Source organism: Gymnodraco acuticeps, unplaced genomic scaffold (assembly GCF_902827175.1).
Source record: "Gymnodraco acuticeps unplaced genomic scaffold, fGymAcu1.1, whole genome shotgun sequence".
In the NCBI taxonomy this organism is placed as follows: domain Eukaryota; kingdom Metazoa; phylum Chordata; class Actinopteri; order Perciformes; family Bathydraconidae; genus Gymnodraco; species Gymnodraco acuticeps.
Genome location: NW_022989908.1, coordinates 68,167 through 85,444, shown reverse-complemented (window position 1 = coordinate 85,444; position 17,278 = coordinate 68,167). Strand labels below are relative to the sequence as shown.

Below are 17,278 nucleotides of genomic sequence, written 5' to 3'. Positions count from 1 at the left end.
TAATTTTGCACAGAAGGTGTGTCCCTCAACATGCGTTCAACCCTGTTACCCAAACCTTTTTAGATTGGCACAGGAAGTGAAAAAACTGTAAGTCAGATGACACACAGGAAAGGACAGCAAGCCATGTGCTAGTGCCATGGGTAGACCACAACTAAGTCCTCTCTTTTATTTTTCATATTTTTACAATCTTTTCAGTCTTAAAAGAGTGTGGCACTCTGACCCACGCAACCCTGTTACTGATATTATCAGAATAAAGCATATTAATTTCAAAGTTATCTTTCTTGCATTAGATATCCAAGTTTGTCCTTGCCTTGAAAGTAGCATTACATGCTACATCTAGCAATAATTCCTGAGGTTAAAGCTCAAATTAGCATTGATTTGCAACCCTGTTACTATAATTAGAGTAGCAGGGGTAATTCTTCATTGGAAAATATACATGTGATGCCTAGCTTGGCAAATCACTTTGATGGTTTATTATCTGTTTTTACTAAATACATAAAAAAATATATAAAATAAAAGGTTAATTTTTCCAAAATGTTGGTGTCTAAATTGTCCTCCAATTCTGGAATGACCCTTAATCTGTCTTAAAACATGCATATGTGCATTGGAGCAGCCATTAGTTCCTGGTATCTCTGTACACTGGCCTTTAAAAAGATTTATCCTGGTGCTGTTTCTGTGTAAAAATCTAAAGATTAGCTAAGCTTAAAGGTTTTCAAGTCTGAGTTAAACAAGTTAAAGTTTCCCAGTTAGTTTTGTGGACTCTTTCTTTCCTGAGACATCTTATTTATGTACACATTTGGAACAGAGTACAAAAATAGGACTGGAAAAAACTGTTGGAGTGAAACTTTATTTAAAAAATGTAAACAGATCTAGCAATTGTGAAAAATAACAGTTGTACAACTCCTGAAAAAGTTCTCATGTATTCAAAATATAATTACAAGCCACTGAAAACACGAACACAAGGCATAATGATTAAAAAACAACATCAGTTTGTCTATACAACACATGCATTTGTATGTCAGTCTGATCCAAAACCCATCTCATTTAAGCAAAATGTCAGCAGTAAAATGTATTTTCTGAAAAATAAATTAAAAAAACCCAATCTTATGTAAAAATACTGAAGATACTACAAATAAAAAGTCCTACATGATTTCAGTTTCTAGTATTTTCCACAGAGAGGTGTCTAACTTCACAAAATAGCTTTTTAAAATATGAATGTATATCTGTTTAACAGTCATATTATACAGTTACTGTCGCTCTCTATTTACTTGTTATTTCTATATGTATTAATACTCCTAATACATTTGAAACGGCAATACAAATAAACTGCCTAGTCATCCTACTAGTTAGCTTAGCCAGTTAGCTTAGAGCTAACGGTAGTTTCTGCTAACTGAGCTAACTGCTGTTTCACTGATCTGAGGACAAAAAGTCTTAAATAACTTCCGGCCTAGCATTACTATACTTGTGGGGACCTAAATCTGTTTACACAGTCACGTGTGGGGACTCGCCTCCCTTATGGGGACAGCATGGAGGTCCCCATGAGGGGGATCATTCATTTTAGGGTGAAGACTTGGTTAGGGTTAGGATTAGGGTAAGGTTAAGGGTTAGGGTTAGGCATGTGTTGGTTATGGTTAAGGTTAGGATCTCAAGTCTCCAGGAAATGCATGTAAGTCAATGTAATGTCCCCTGAAGTGATGTATACATGGAATGTGTGTGTGTGTGTTTCAAGTACGCTTCATCATACGAATACTGCGCACACTTTATTTTATTATATTTTATTTGTTACGGGTATATACATCTATATTTCTTCTATATTTCATATACATATTGCTGTATTTTAATGTTATAATATTTTTCGTTAAATCGTTTTTTTAACCTTGTTTTATTTAATGGTCCTTTTCTTACAATTCTATCTTCTTTGACTGTGTTTATGTATGCACCAAATACACCAAGATGACTTCCTAATATCTCTTAACCTACTTGGTAATACAATGATTCTGATTCTGATCATTGGAGGCGCTAAGAGGAAGAGGAATAAGAGGAGAAGGAGAAAGGAGAGAAGGGCAGGACGGAGGAAGGAGCTTCAAAGGAGGTGAGGAGATTATCTTCCAGGTGTATTTCAACAAACGGGTCACTGGAGCAAACCGCTAAAGAAACGAGAAGGAAACAAGAAGATTTTACATTTCCAAAATATTCATCCAAAGTAAATAGCAGAATCCACTTTGCATATCTAAAGGAGAAAATATAGCTACTTCTTCATCTGACTTCTTTAGCTATTAGGCTATTAGCATACTTTACTATATCCTTCAGTAAAAATACTACAAGTAATAGTCCTGCTTTCATCTTTAAGTTAAGATTCACAGCAAAATGAACCTTAGATCAATATGTATAACTATGAGATGTTTCCCTAAAATATTTAGCAAAATACACCAATTGTACATTTCTTGCTCAGCGGTTAAAGTCTATTAGCTGACTGATTTATTTGTAAGCCACTATTTTCTTTTAGCAATGTTGTTCAGTAAAGAAAGCCCTGTATTTAGGATACTTAGTAAAAAGTACACACATTTTACAGCAAAATGTACTTAAGAAAGTACGATATACTAGAATTATTGTATTTGTACATTCATTTATTTTGCCCTTTGTAAAATGTAAGATCAAGACCAAGTATAACTTTCAGATTTCCAATTTTAAAGGGGACCTATCACGCAAAATGCACTTTTGTATGTCTTTTATACATGAATATGTGTCCCCGGTGTTCAGGGAACTCACCAAGTGTCAGAAAACACAACCCTCTCTCTTTTCTTCCATACCCAAATCTCTAAAAACGGGGCTGCAACGGATCTGATAAAAATTGATACAGATTTGAAATTGTTCTGACGTCAGAAATGGGGAGCTCCGCCTATATGGGCAACTCTCCACCTATCAGGGGAATGAGAGGTTGCCGTGGCATGGTAACAGCATGGTAACAGCATTGTAGGAGCCACATATGAAGCCATTTCTGTGTTTGTTACGATACATGTTTTTTGAGTAACTATAGGTGGTGGGCGTGTCATTGAATTTGTGTGGTGACGTTTGTGCTTATATCCGGTTGCTTTTACATGCGGGAGTGAGCTAGAGAAGGACAATTTTTGTTGACCGCATGCACGCATAAGGATATACTGCGGATGCATACTGTGTTGGAAAGACTGAGTTGTTGCACGTCCACAGTGTTTTTTCTCTTGTTTAGTCCCTCGCGGCACTTTGTTTAAGATTACTGCCGCAATAACCATGGTAACATGACGCTCGTGCCTCGCCCCCCTCCGTTGCAAGGGGGCGTGGTCAGCTGCAGCTCATTTGCCACAGAATCAGCCCTTGTGAAGACAGGGCTGGAATAGAGCAAATAGAGCGAAATGAGGCATGGCTAAAATGCATGATCTGTTTGGTATTTTGAAAAAAAACTTCACAGACATGTTTTATAGAGGTATGGCCCTTCAATATATGTTTCAAATATAGCATGATAGGTCCACTTTAACATAGCTATATTTTCCCAAATATATTAAATCAAAGATGTTTAGCTGAATACCCTTTTGTACCTTTCTTGATTAAAGTAAAAGTCTTATTATTTAATTAAAGTTATTGTATTCGTACATTTAATTCTGCCCTCAGTTGATACAAAAAACTCCAAAAAAGTGACACAATGAGCAGCAATTTGATCATTTTGTGGTGTTTACAATTAGCATTAGTATAATACATTTTAATTACACTTCCATCCAAATTATGATCTCTTTCCACTCAAATATCCTTGTTCTAAGCTACGATTTCAAAGAGATATGACCTCTTAATAATGCTTTTAGAAGACAGTGTGCACCAGATCATAGTATTATAATTGTATTGCTCTCATTTCCCACACTATCTTTTATATCCGTAAATCTGTGGCCCTTTTTCACATATGGACCTTTTTAGTTGTTTGCATTAATATAAAGTATCTTACATGGGTTGTTGTTGTTTTCGTTCTGCTGTTCCTCCCCTATAGTGTCGAAGAAGATGCTGGTGCTTCCCGATGGACTGGAGGTCTTTTCCTCTGCGTCTCCGATCAGCGACAGGTCGGTGTGTCCGGGCGAAGCCTCCGAACCGTTTGCTGCTGACGGTTCCTGAGGAGCTGCGGAAGAAGAGACGGAAAGGTAAGACCAAACCGAGACTTTGTTAACGTGACGATAAGAAATGTTCAGCTTACATTGCGTTTAAGTTATTTGTGGAGACACTATTTTTATTGTATTTGTTGTTTTGTTTGTTCTCTGACGTACAGTAGTCTAACGGTTAAACAAAATGAACTTAACTTAGATTTGAGATCTTAACATATATTTTGGTCAAAATGAATTGGTCTGGCAACTTTAGACCACAGACATATTAAAAAACAGGCAAGGATCCAACTGAAAAGCAGCAAAAGGAGGAAATCAATGGTAAAACAATAGAAACCAACAACGAAAACTGGTTTATTCGTGAAGATGAAGTTTCAACATGTCTTTGACTAACTATTTTGTAGTTTTTTGGGCTTGTGATGGGGAAAACTTGAATGCAAAATCCACTGTTGTAGTTCTAAAATATTGTGTTTCCTCTGGTGGCAATCTGAGCAAAGACGGTTGTTGATAGATACATTTTTGTACCTTTTTTTGAGCAAACGTGATTGTGTTTTAATGGAGTTGAGATTCATACAACTCACATAATATTGAAATACTGCAAGTGGCTGCCCTTAAAGGGGACCTACCATGCTATATTTGAAACATATATTGTAGGGCCATACCTATACAAAACATGTCTGTGAAGTTTTCTTTTCAAAATACCAAACAGATCACCCGTTGTAGCCGTGCCTCATTCTGCTCAAACCCCTCTATTTCAGCCCTGTTAGAGAAACGCGGATTTTGGGTCCTTAGCTTGAAAAAAGAAGAAGATAAAGTTCAATTCTGTTGTGATAAAACGCCATCCTGTTCTAAACCACATCAAGGATTATTTCTGAAACAGTATGGAGCTCAAATGCTTTTTCTCTTGCGGGTTTTTCACAAGGTGAGTTCCTTTTTTTATTTCCTGCTTTTTAAACACATGTGCTCTCCAGTACAGGTTAGCTCTGAGTGTTAGCGAGGCTTGCTAATTTAAACAAAGACGAGATTACGTCCAAAACACGTCAGGCATTGTTTCTGATAGCAACTTTCTGTGGGTCCGCCGCCGCTATTACGTCACAGCGGATGGAATCTGTATCCGCTCGTTGTACCCCTGGTTTTAAAAGATTTGGGTACGGAGGAAAAGAGAGAGGGTTTTATTTTCTGACGCTGCCTGAGTTCCCCGACGCACCGGGCCTGGGACACATATGTATGTATAAAAGACATGATAGGTCCCCTTTAAAATGAACCGAAAGGAACCATTTGGCCACATTTCAGACCGTTTTAAACAAAAGCCAGAAAACATAATTTGTCTCTACCGCTCTCTCCATTGGATTCCCGTTCCTCCGTCTGAATTGTTGTGCCGTTGGATACCGGAGGAGGAGGTGGAACGTCTTCAGTGTTTCCTTGGTCTTTAGGGGCTGGTTGATTTTAAATAACACACACACACACACACGTCATGATATGTTCGTATAGTCATCTTAATGTGAATTAAAAATGTAACCACACACACCCAGGTCGTCCAGGTAGACGGGCTCAAAGGTGCCGACGGGGTCGTTGCGATGGTTTGAGGGAATCGGACGATGGAGGTCGAAAGAGTACGTCTGGACAGGAAAGAAAATAAACAAACAAGATCAAAAATAGAGATATTAACCTCAATAAATGCATATTTTCCCTCTTAATTGTAGTTGTTTTTGTGTGAGTGGTCCATTTTAGGATTTCTCTTTAATATAGTGGAACTAGATGGTCCAGGGAGACATTTTAAAATATTGATATCAGTGTCTTTTTGCAGAAAAATCTAAACCTGGTTCCTAAAGATATTTATTGTTGTGAGCAGTTTAATAGAGGAAGAATTGTATTTTCACCAAGTTACACCCTGTTTTGTCAAATGAAGTCCAACAACTAAAGAAATATTGCTTAATTATCACAAAAATACAAACCCAAATTACAAATTGGATGCTTTTCTTGAGCATGACAAGTTTCATTAAGGAACTTTCTCTTTCTACGGAGCTACACCCTGTTTTGTATAAAATAAAAAGTCAAAATATATCCATCAATAAATAAAGATAATGACTTAACATGGCAAAAGAGTGACTTAGTATCTGAGTAAGAATAATAGGAATTTCCAATTTCAAGGGTTTTTCATAACAAGGACTTCAATTATCTCATTTTGTTTTATATAGGGTTGCTACCTTTATCTTCATTATCCAACACTCAGGAAAACACACTAAAGAGTCTAATTGTATCAAAACTCTACAGGTTAGAGGAAAATAATATATTTAAATTGGAGCTGAACTTTTTCTTTGATTCTAAAATGAAATTATTGGGAGTGAAATATGTATTTTAAAGGAAATATCAGCATAAATCTGTTTCTCTTACCCTGGAGACTCTCCTGAGGAAGTAGAGCATGACGCACAGAATAATAATCACCACGATGATTAACACCAGGAGCACATAGCCTACACACAGAGCGGGAATACAGATGAATTATCATTAAGGAGAAGCTTTCAGGGGCTCGTTAATTACCACTTGCAATAACAATCAGTTGATAAATACATTTAAAGATTTAACAAAATAAGGAGCCCCAAAGTGTTCAATTTAAATACAATTTAAATGTTTTTTAATTGTTAAAATAATTAAAATTGTAAAAGTTCTCTCCTCAGAATACAAATAAATAAAAACATATATTTTTTAACATCCTTACCCCAGGAGGAATGACCTGTGCCTCCACTTGTTACTGTAAAATAAACAGAACCAGACTTTAATAATTTGTGTGTGTGTGTGTGTGTATGTGTGTGTGTGTGTGTGTGTGTGTGTGTGTGTGTGTGTGTGTGTGTGTGTATGTGTGTGCGTCATTTAAAGTCTGTGAAGAAGAAGAAGAGATACTTTATTAATCCCTCTCTGTATGTGTGTGTCAGTTAAAGTGTGAGTGTGTGTGTGTGAGTGTGTGTGTGTGTGTGTGTGTGTGTGTGTGTGTGTGTGTGTGTGTGTGTGTGTGTGTGTGTGAGCATGTGTGTCAGTTCAAGTTTGTTTGTGTGCATGTGTCAGTTCAAGTGTGTGTGTTTGTCAGTAAAAGTGTTTGAGTGTGTGCACGGGCTTCAGTTAAAGTATGTGTGTCTCAGTTAATGTGTGTGTGTGTGTGTGTTTGTGTGTGTGTGTCAGTTAAAGTGTGTGTGTGGTGTCTCAGTTAAAGTGTGTGTGTGGTGTGTCAGTTAAAGTGTGTGTGTGGTATGTCAGTTAAAATGTGTGTGTGGTTTGACAGGAAGTCACATGACTCTCACATACAGTACCTGGTGTTGACGAGGAAATGTCCGTCTCTATGGAAACGGTCGTCGTGACTTCGTTAGCCCCGCCTATCCCAATAAATGTCGTGCTGACGCTGTCTTCTTCTGTGGTGCCATTAAACGAGTCCTCCGATCCAAGGTCTTCTTTGGTCTTTAATAGGCGTAGAAAAAGAAAAATGTCACAAGTTGAATTTATAAGCTTTATTAACTGTGTTGGGGAGACACTTGTTACATGTGAGCATAACATTATATAATATATGTACATTTAGTTTTTTACTGATCAAAATGTTGGAATATGTATATTATACTTAATATCCAAATTCATTATTTTAATTAAAACATATTATATTAAGAATAAAACATTAATATATTGTGCTTTGTTTCAAGTTTGACAGTAATCAGTGTTACGTAATGATGTGATTTTTAACTTTTTAAGCTTTTAAAAAAAAGTTTAAATCAAAATTAGTTTCCTAAAAATTACATAGTTTTTTTCGGTAGGTAAAATATTTTAATATTAATAATATATTACATTTTTTACAGTCCCGTTTCAAGGCTCTCAAGGTCGCCGTACAAAATACAAAAACAAAACAATATATTCAATAACAACAGAGGACGTGTCATGTGATCAGGGTGAAGAGACGGGATTTGAAACATGATTTGAGATGGGATTTGATAATGGAGAGAGAGTCAATATTCTGGATGTCAGGTGGGAGGGAGTTCCAACGAACAAAGAATTGTTATTATTATGTATTAATGTTATCTAGAGAGAGAGAGAGAGAGAGAGAGAGAGAGAGAGAGAGAGAGAGAGAGAGAGAGAGAGAGAGAGAGAGAGAGAGAGAGATCTGCTCAACATTAAAATACAAATACTTAAAAAGAGTTGTTTAAAGATTTTGAATATTTGAAGTTACATTTCTCACCGTAAGGTTTGTTGAAGGCAGATCTGGTGTGTTCGCTGATGTGTTGTTAAACACGGGGGTCTCTAGGGTGGAGCTGGATTCATTTTGAGTTTCATCAGATCCCATTGGAGGAGGAGTGGGGGGGGGGAGCTCTGTTTCAAACATGGTGGAAACACACCATCAGACCCTCATCGTATAAAACACATTTAAGATCAGAAGAACTTTATTGATCCCAATGTGGGGAATGTTTGCGTTGCAGCAGCATAAAAAGACATGGCATTGTACAATAAACAAGAACATAGAAAATATACATGTTGAATTTACAATAACACAATATAAAGCAGGTTAAATACATAAGTATGTGAGGGATGTAGTAATGCACCATGAGAGCTTACTAAGCACTTTTCACGCTCCTTTGTTGAGTTTTCTATGCAATTACGAGCATTAAATATGTCTTTAGAAACTGCAGATCTGGAAGGAGATGCACGTTAAATCCTCAGCATCGTTACCTGGTGTAACAGCCGTTTCATTCGCTCCTCTGGAAGCTGAAGAAAAGGCTACAACTGAAACAGAAGAAACAGAAATGGGACTTTTAGATTATGTTGCATTGCTACAAAAATATCAATTAATATCAATGAATCAAATGCAATCTAAAGAAACACTTAACAGCAAATAAGGTGTGTGTGCGTGCGTCAGTTAAAGTGTGTGTGTGTGTGTTTCAGTTCAAGTGTGTGTGTGTGTCAGTTCAAGTGTGTGTGTGTGTTTCAGTTCAAGTGTGTGTGTGTGTGTGTGTGTGTTTCAGTTAAAGTGTGTGTGTGTCAGTTAAAGTGTGTGTGTGTGCGTCAGTTAAAGTGTGTGTGTGTGTGTGTGTTTCAGTTCAAGTGTGTGTGTGTGTTTCAGTTCAAGTGTGTGTGTGTGTGTGTGTGTGTGTTTCAGTTAAAGTGTGTGTGTGTGTGTGTCAGTTCAAGTGTGTGTGTGTGTGGGTTTGTGTGTCAGTTAAAGTGTGTGTGTGTGTGTGTTTCAGTTAAAGTGTGTGTGTGTTTCAGTTAAAGTGTGTGTGTGGGTGTGTGTTTCAGTTAAAGTGTGTGTGTCTCAGTTCAAGTGTGTGTGTGTGTGTGTGTGTGTGTGTGTGTGTGTGTGTGTGTGTGTGTGTGTGTGTGTGTGTGTGTTTCAGTTAAAGTGTGTGTGTTTCAGTTCAAGTGTGTGTGTGTGTGTGTGTGTGTGTGTGTGTGTGTGTGTGTGGTGTGTGGTGTGTGTGTGTGTGTGTGTGTGTGTGTGTGTGTGTGTGTGTGTGTGTGTGTGTGTGTGTTTGCGTGTGTGCATGTGCGTCAGTTCAAGTGTGTGTGTGTGTGTGTGTGTGTGTGTGTGTGTGTGTGTGTGTGTGTGTGTGTTTGCGTGTGTGTGTTTGCGTGTGTGCATGTGCGTCAGTTCAAGTGTGTGTGTGTGTCATTTAAAGTGTGTTTGTGTCTCAATTAATCAAATGTAATCTAAAGAAACACTTAACAGCAACCTGTCGAGGAATACTTTAAAGTATTTTGCACTTTTACGGTAGAATAGCTGCGGCTTTGCGGATGAGAAGTGAGATGACGCTGCAGGGGAAGATACACTCAATAATTAAATGGAATTAATTAACACGTTACTTTTCTATTTTTTGACTTATTTCATCATTTCTTTTGGTTAACTTCCTTAAATCTGCTGCATTCGTGTGCTTTTTATATCACTTCCTGCACATGGCAGGCGCTCCTTCAATAAACCTCAAAACGATTCACGGACATTAGATTCAGGATTAAATCGAGGCTTTTAAAGTTGTTGAATAAATAAATGCAAGTAGAGGCAACTACATTTCAGCGTCTGATGTGAAAACTACCTGAACTCCAGCCGACGCGGGAAGCCACACGTTTGATTAAATCGACGTGTTTCTTTCATGCTTTTTCACGACTAAAAACACAATTTGACGCACGTTTATTATCATTTTGCAACTCTCAATAAATCATTTGAATAATTGTACTCACCGAGGAAGCAAAGGCATCTCCACAATTTCCTCATCGCGACGATTTCACTTTTTCACACACACAAAGAAATGTTGTTAAAGATGTTAGATAATCCTCCGTGATGCCGATTGTGTTTTTTTGTTCCTTATTCTGTGAAATCTCTTGCTCTTAAATTCTCACTTCTTCACGAGCTGTCTGCTTCCTCTCCGTCGCTCTGAAGGTTTCCCCCTCCCCTCCTCTCGTCTCTAATCCCACCTGCTACTCACTTTTTGAAACAAGCACATGTGGAAAGTAAAAGTGCATTTAATCCAATTTATTCTGAAACACTTGTCTTGAGTTTTTCCACTTTATTTAATGGATGCATTGAAAGCTTTTACATAAAATCCTACTCCTAGAATTTGGTTTATTGCAAAGTAGGTTACGCATAAAATAAGGTCGCTTTGGTGTATAACGTGCATACAAACACACAGAAATATATCATATAAGAACTATTGTAACAAAAAAACGACTTAATGTATTCCCAAAGGAAGATTTAAATAAACACAAATAATTAAATGAAAATAAATTAAATACAATCAAATTAAAATAATAATAAATACAATTAAATACAAATATTTAAATTAAATACAAATATTTAATAAATGAAATTAGAACGTTTAAAGTCAAACTGTGCTACAATATATACCACATACATATGTTAAAAATGTAAACAAATATAAGCAGTATTGAATTAATATGAATAATTATATTAATGCTGAAACAAAAGAATAAACAAAATACACTTAAAACAATAACTATCCTTAATATAGTGAGGTATATGAGTGCTTATTGTTGTTATATAGGTGCACACATATGTTTGGCCTTGTAGTACAATCTTATATATACTTTAATCCTTCTTCTGTACCCTTAATTGATCTTTTTGGTGCTTCATGTCTTTGTCTCTCTACCTTCTGAATGTCACTTGGTTTCAGTCAGTTTTCAGGAACTGAGTCACAGACCACACGGCGAAAACACAGGATGTCGCTCTGTTTCTGATTGTCACCTCAAACATCTCACTTTGTCATGTTTGAATCCACTGCAAACAAAACACACACTCTTCAAATGCACCTTTGCATTATGGCGTGCAAAAAGCTGTAGGAAAATGACTTTTTGTGCTTTTTTTGTTAAGATTTTATTGATTTCAGATGAGCTCAAGAGTGTCTTGCTTCTCTAGAAGTTGATAACATGATCTTAAACTTCTTTTATTTCTATTTTTCCTTGCAAAACATTTAAATCTTATGGCCACAGTTAAAAAACGGAGGTTTTACAGTCGGCAGTTGTGGAAAAAGTGCTGGGATTATTCACTTTAATGAAATAAAGCAACAAGAAACACATTCACTTTAACGAAGGATAAACTCAAACATTAAATACATTTTCAAAGAGTGAAATAACCCATTTAAGAGTGTCTAGTGGCATCTCACAATTAAAGAACAAACATTTATACTTTCAAACCTAAAAGTTAAGACAAGGTGAAATCCTTAAATCCATATTAATTTTGATTTGATTTTGATATATATTAATCCCTGTGGGGAAATTGTGTCTCTGCATTTGACCCATCCTAGTGTTAGGAGCAGTGTGCTGCCATTTTGAACGGCGCCCGGGGAGCAGTGTAGGGAACGGTGCCTTGCTCAGGGACACCTCGGTAGCACTTGGTCTTTCCGGGACTTGAACTGGTGACCTTCCAGTTACCAAGCCAAGTCCCTATGGACTTCACCACCACCGCCCCAATCTAATCTGCAAAATGACTTCAGAAAACTCAGAATTCAGTCCCGAAAGGCCTTGAGGGGCCTCATTGAAACCCACAACAAAATGTAAACTTAAGAAGCTAATAAGATTATAACTCATTTTATTAGTCAAACATTGTTGATCTTAACAGTGTTAGCAGAGGCTTATTGGAGATAAAAGGAGGCATAAGAGATACCGAAAAAACTTGTCGTGGATAATTTAACACAACGACTTAGTACATTGTAGTTTATCGTGAAACAAAAAGCTTTATTAACATGCTAAGATGAAGGGAACCAAGAGAACGAAGACCAGACAGAGTGGATTGGCCGTAAAGGAAGAAGAGGGGGCGTTGTTTTCACCCGAGTTGTCACCTGTAGGAGAAAACAAGGAGGATGTTCAAATGCAACGATATGAGAATAAAATATCATTTACAGAACATTTGTTGGTAAATAAAAGTGGCACAAGGTTGCACATTTTAGTACAAGTAAACACAGTAATGTATAACATAAAAACTATTGTCAAATAAAAAACGACTTAATGTTTGCCCGTGTAAATTAAGAATTAAATAAATTATTTAATAAATTAACATTGAACATTCAAAGTAAAAATGTGCTACAATATATATATATATATAACAAATATTAACATCCTGAAAGTGGCACAAGGTTTACTCGTGCATTTTAGTAAAATATTTGGTTCTACGGATTAGTTAAAATTGTAGCTAACTTGCTAACGTTAGCATTGGATCCAATATGAAGTTAATTTTCTGTAAGAATGTGTTGCTCTGTTCTTGTAAGGAAGGAAGGAATCTGTCCAAATGACGGACGGCTTTCAGATTTTTCCGTCGTTGTTAAAAAAAAACCGTCATAGACGTAAAATATTCGGTTAACGCGACCTCTGGTTAGCACGTGTGTTATGGTTTTACGAGCTAGTTGGTTGTAGCTAACTAGCTAACAAACTACTATTCGTTAGCGTTGGACATACAGTAGATATTCCAATATGAAGCTAATGTCTATAATACTGTGTTGCTCTTATAAGGATGTTAGCACCAGAGGTTGTGCTAGACTTTTTCGCTGCCCGTCATTTTGACGGACAGGATCGTAACATTTCCGTCTAAATCCATTATAACCCGTCGGCCTGTAAACAACTCTGCCGGGGGGACGGTGACGCACACTCGCTCGTGAACTGTTAGTGCCGTGTCATGCATGCCCACTGCACCTCGCGGGAGCGCAGCGTAAAGCTTGTACTCAGTCATTTCAATTATCTGTTCGGCAAAGTTAGGTTTGAAAACGATATCATTTCCTTTTGGGAAGGCATGCATAATAACACCGAAGCCCCGCTGCGGGGAAGCTTTGGCGCTGTTCTGAGTTTGTTCTAATCTGTCCAAATGACGGACGGCTTTCAGATTTTTCCGTCGTTGTTAAAAAAAAAAACGTCATAGACGTAAAATATTCGGTTAACGCGACCTCTGGTTAGCACGTGTGTTATGGTTTTACGAGCTAGTTCGTAAACATGTGTAGCTAACGAGCTAATGGCGTACTAAAATGTAGCATTAAACATACAGTAAATCGTCCAATTTGAAGCTAATTTCTATAATACTTTGTAAACATGTGTAGCTAACGAGCTAACAAACTACTAAACGTTAGCACTGGACATACAGTAGATATTCCAATTTGAGAGGACTGAGTTGCTCTGCTCTTGTAAGGAAGTTAACACGTGTGTTATGGTTTTACGTGCTAGTTGGTAAACATTTCTAGCTAACGGCCTACTAAAATGTAGCATTAAACATACAGTAAATCGTCCAATTTGAAGCTAATTTTGAGAAGACTGTTTTACTCTGCTCTAGTTAGCTAGCTAGCCTTTGCATTAGAGTTTAGGCTGGTACGGAAAAATATAAAATCAGGATCTAATTATAATTTGTATTGTGCTTTTAGACTGTAAACATGATTTGATACAGAAACCAGAGGGGTTTCTGCACAGTTTAACTTCCCTTAAATCGATTAGAGTCACATAGCTAACATACATTTTAAATAAAGTAAATGAAGAGATTAGATGAGAGTGAGGGTACCTGATGGTTCATCTTCATCCAACCATGGTGGTTGGAACGTGAGGTTTCCAATCAGGTTTCCAGTCACGTTATAGTGATTTTCCCCATTGTAAAACAAAGAAGCTTCTTCTTCATCATCATCATCATTGTTGTGTCCCCTTGATAACATGACTGCACCTAAACAATGAAAGGGAGAGTAATTCAAATTGAGGAAAAATCTAAATTAAATAAATAAATATTGTGCTTATGAACATATGAACATATGACATGTGAAGAAAAAACTGAAGGCGTTAAAACAACATTAAAAAAAAATGTATATATTATTATTTCATTTCTTGATTGAATTGGTTTTTGCTATTCAGTATTAATTAATTGGGCGAAACATTTAAATATTCTGAGATTTGTATACAGGCTGATATTGAACGCCCAGATTTAAATATAATTAATGCATTTATTATAATTTTTTGGTACAATGTCATACAGTACACGTCAGGTTTTTACAAAAATACACACACACACACACACACACACACACACACACACACAGACAGACAGACAGACAGACACAGACAGACAGACAGACATACATACATACGGACAGAGAGACACACACACACAGACAGACGACAGAAACACACACACACACACACACACACAGACAGACAGACAGACATACGGACGGACAGACGGACAGAGAGACACACACACAGACAGACACACACACAGACAGACGACAGAAACACACACACACACACACACACACACAGACAGACAGACAGACATACGGACGGACAGACGGACAGAGAGACACACACACAGACAGACACACACACAGACAGACAGACAGAGACACACACACACACACACACACACACGCAGACAGACAGACAGAGAGAGAGACACACACACACACACACACACACACACACAGACAGACAGACAGACACACACATACACACACACACACATACACACACACACACACACATTTCCCCCAAATATACCAACAAATAAATAATAATAAGTGAAAAACTAGGTGTGATAATATACATAAAATATGCCTTAATCTATAATATATACAAAACAAAACACAAATATATATATTATAAATATGAATAGAAAAATAAACTAATAAATATAAACAATCAATGATATTAAATAACCAACCCTGCCTTTCTTAAACTCAGGGGCTCAAAGTCAATGGTAAAACAAGAGGTAGTTTGATGGCGTGTGAATAAAGACGGAGGGTAAGTTCACTTATGTATTTAATCATAGGGCACAAAACTGACTTTAATTACCCTTAAGTTGAATTTAAATATCTCTAGAACGCCCATCGTGAGGCCTAGAAAATACATCGTAAGTAATGTACTTTAATTGTGACTTCCTACACTGATTTTAAAATCAAATGTGTTGTTTCCGTACTCACCGATAACCCCTAAAGCAGGTACATCTTCATCATCTCCTCCAGAAGTCTGATATACAATCTCTGCAGCTGATTGAGTTTCTGTCTGTCAACTCGAATCTAAATGAGTTCATACTGGAAACAGGAAGTATAACCACAATCAGCAGAGACCGAGTTCATCTGACATCTTTACTTCACTTTATCTCCGTACTTGGCTCAGTGAGAAACACCGTTTATAACCTCCAGACAGCAGGGAGGAAGTATACATTCATTTCATTGTTTATTCCACACATGGCAGTTATTTTAAAACAAAACATGTTATACTGGTTGTTTTTTATAGTGCATGGTAGAAAGGAGCAGGGATATTTGACCTGCCCCTTCTTACAAAAAATAACTCAAATTAAATACCCATAAAAAAGTAAAATAAAAGCAATATTCTTTCAGTTGCTTACAAATACTGAAACATAAAACCAGAACACAAAAGTCAACTTCAAACTGTGTCATTACGCTTTCTGCATACATTTTCTTCAACATAAAAAACGTTCTTACAGCCCTTTAAATCATTCGGCAAAGAATTCCACTTATTGACGCCGACGACAGACGTCTGCTTTAAAGTAGTACATGCAAACTGATGCTTAACATTTAATTTCCTCGTATGATAAAGACTCTTTTCTGCAGTAAAAGTACTTTATTCTGACAATACTCCACTTCACTACAAGTCCTGAACAATTGTACGTAAGTAGAAGTTTGTAATCACTCTTTAAAGTATTGATTGTGCAGTTAAATGTTCCCTGTATGTGTTTTTTGGATTACAAAAATAAATGATATTTGCACAAGAAATTACAAACCCAAGTACTTAAGGTAAAAGTACTGTGTAGTGAAATCAATGTAGTTAAAGTAAAACTACATTTCACTACACAGTACTTTTACCTTAAGTACTTTAGTTAATGCTCTTCAAGTAAAAGTATTGTTGTACAGTAAAATGTACATCGTTTGAAAAGTAAAAGTATTGATTTTGTATTAAATCGTATGTAGTTTAAAAGTATAAATATTGATTGCGCAGTGAAAAGTACTCAACATACTTGAAGTATTAAGTGTGGAGTAAAATGTAGTTTAAGTACTTTTGTTATTAATCTTAACTTAGGAGAAGTTTCTCAACAAATACTTCATCACAAACATATTTTATATTAAATATTTTAAAAAGACATAAAGAAACAAATCGAGATATTTTTGGGCTTTCCGATTTTTTATTATTTTGACTTCATTTTGGTAATTCATGTTTCCACCAGCAGATGGCACTATCAACTCACAGCAGTCCATCCCATAATATTACTGTCTTCATATTACATGGGGAAAAGCAGTCGCTGTAACTTTGACATCTTGTTAAATTAAGGTTAGTTTATAAAACTGTAGGAATTACATATTATATAAAATATGTTCTTGTTGTTTTGGCCATCAGGTTCAACGCAGCACAGGAAGGACACTTCAAAATAAAAACCATCAAATGCACTTTGATACAAGACTCAAAGGTCACCTGTTATGCAAAATCCTCTTCTTCATGTCTCTTCTACATCAACATGTGTCCCCTCTTCTTCATGTCTCTTCTACATCAACATGTGTCCTCTCTTCTTCATGTCTCTTCTACATCAACACGTGTCCCCTCTTCTTCATGTCTCATCTACATCAACATGTGTCCTCTCTTCTTCATGTCTCTTCTACATCAACATGTGTCCCCTCTTCTTCATGTCTCTTCTACATCAA

General features: G+C 36.6%; 1 protein-coding gene and 1 long non-coding RNA gene across 2 annotated transcripts; both read right to left on the bottom strand.

The window, feature by feature from the left end:
- Positions 1-828: 828 nt before the first annotated feature.
- Positions 829-10,525, bottom strand: LOC117540677. Its single transcript, XM_034207452.1, has 10 exons — positions 10,326-10,525; positions 8,823-8,876; positions 8,335-8,465; positions 7,424-7,568; positions 6,838-6,870; positions 6,513-6,592; positions 5,647-5,737; positions 5,453-5,554; positions 3,971-4,138; positions 829-2,147 (listed from the first exon to the last, which is right to left on the bottom strand). Exons 1-10 carry the CDS (start codon positions 10,357-10,359, stop codon positions 2,020-2,022), a joined length of 966 nt encoding a protein of 321 aa, XP_034063343.1. The 5' UTR covers positions 10,360-10,525; the 3' UTR covers positions 829-2,019.
- A 964-nt stretch (positions 10,526-11,489) lies between these two features.
- LOC117540926 lies at positions 11,490-15,634 on the bottom strand. Its single transcript, XR_004568240.1, has 3 exons — positions 15,542-15,634; positions 14,137-14,292; positions 11,490-12,439 (listed from the first exon to the last, which is right to left on the bottom strand). It is a non-coding gene; the product is annotated as an uncharacterized LOC117540926 (long non-coding RNA).
- Positions 15,635-17,278: the final 1,644 nt, after the last annotated feature.

Bases quoted from the DNA above. Each gene is read 5' to 3' on its own strand.
- LOC117540677 (XM_034207452.1), bottom strand. From the start codon at position 10,359: ATGAGGAAATTGTGGAGATGCCTTTGCTTCCTCG. The intron at 5,555-5,646 runs GTGTGTGTGGTT...AAAATCAACCAG, and splicing joins CGTCTACCTGGACGACCTGG to CCCCTAAAGACCAAGGAAAC. The intron at 2,148-3,970 runs GTAAGATACTTT...TCGTTTCTTTAG, and splicing joins CGAAAACAACAACAACCCAT to CGGTTTGCTCCAGTGACCCG.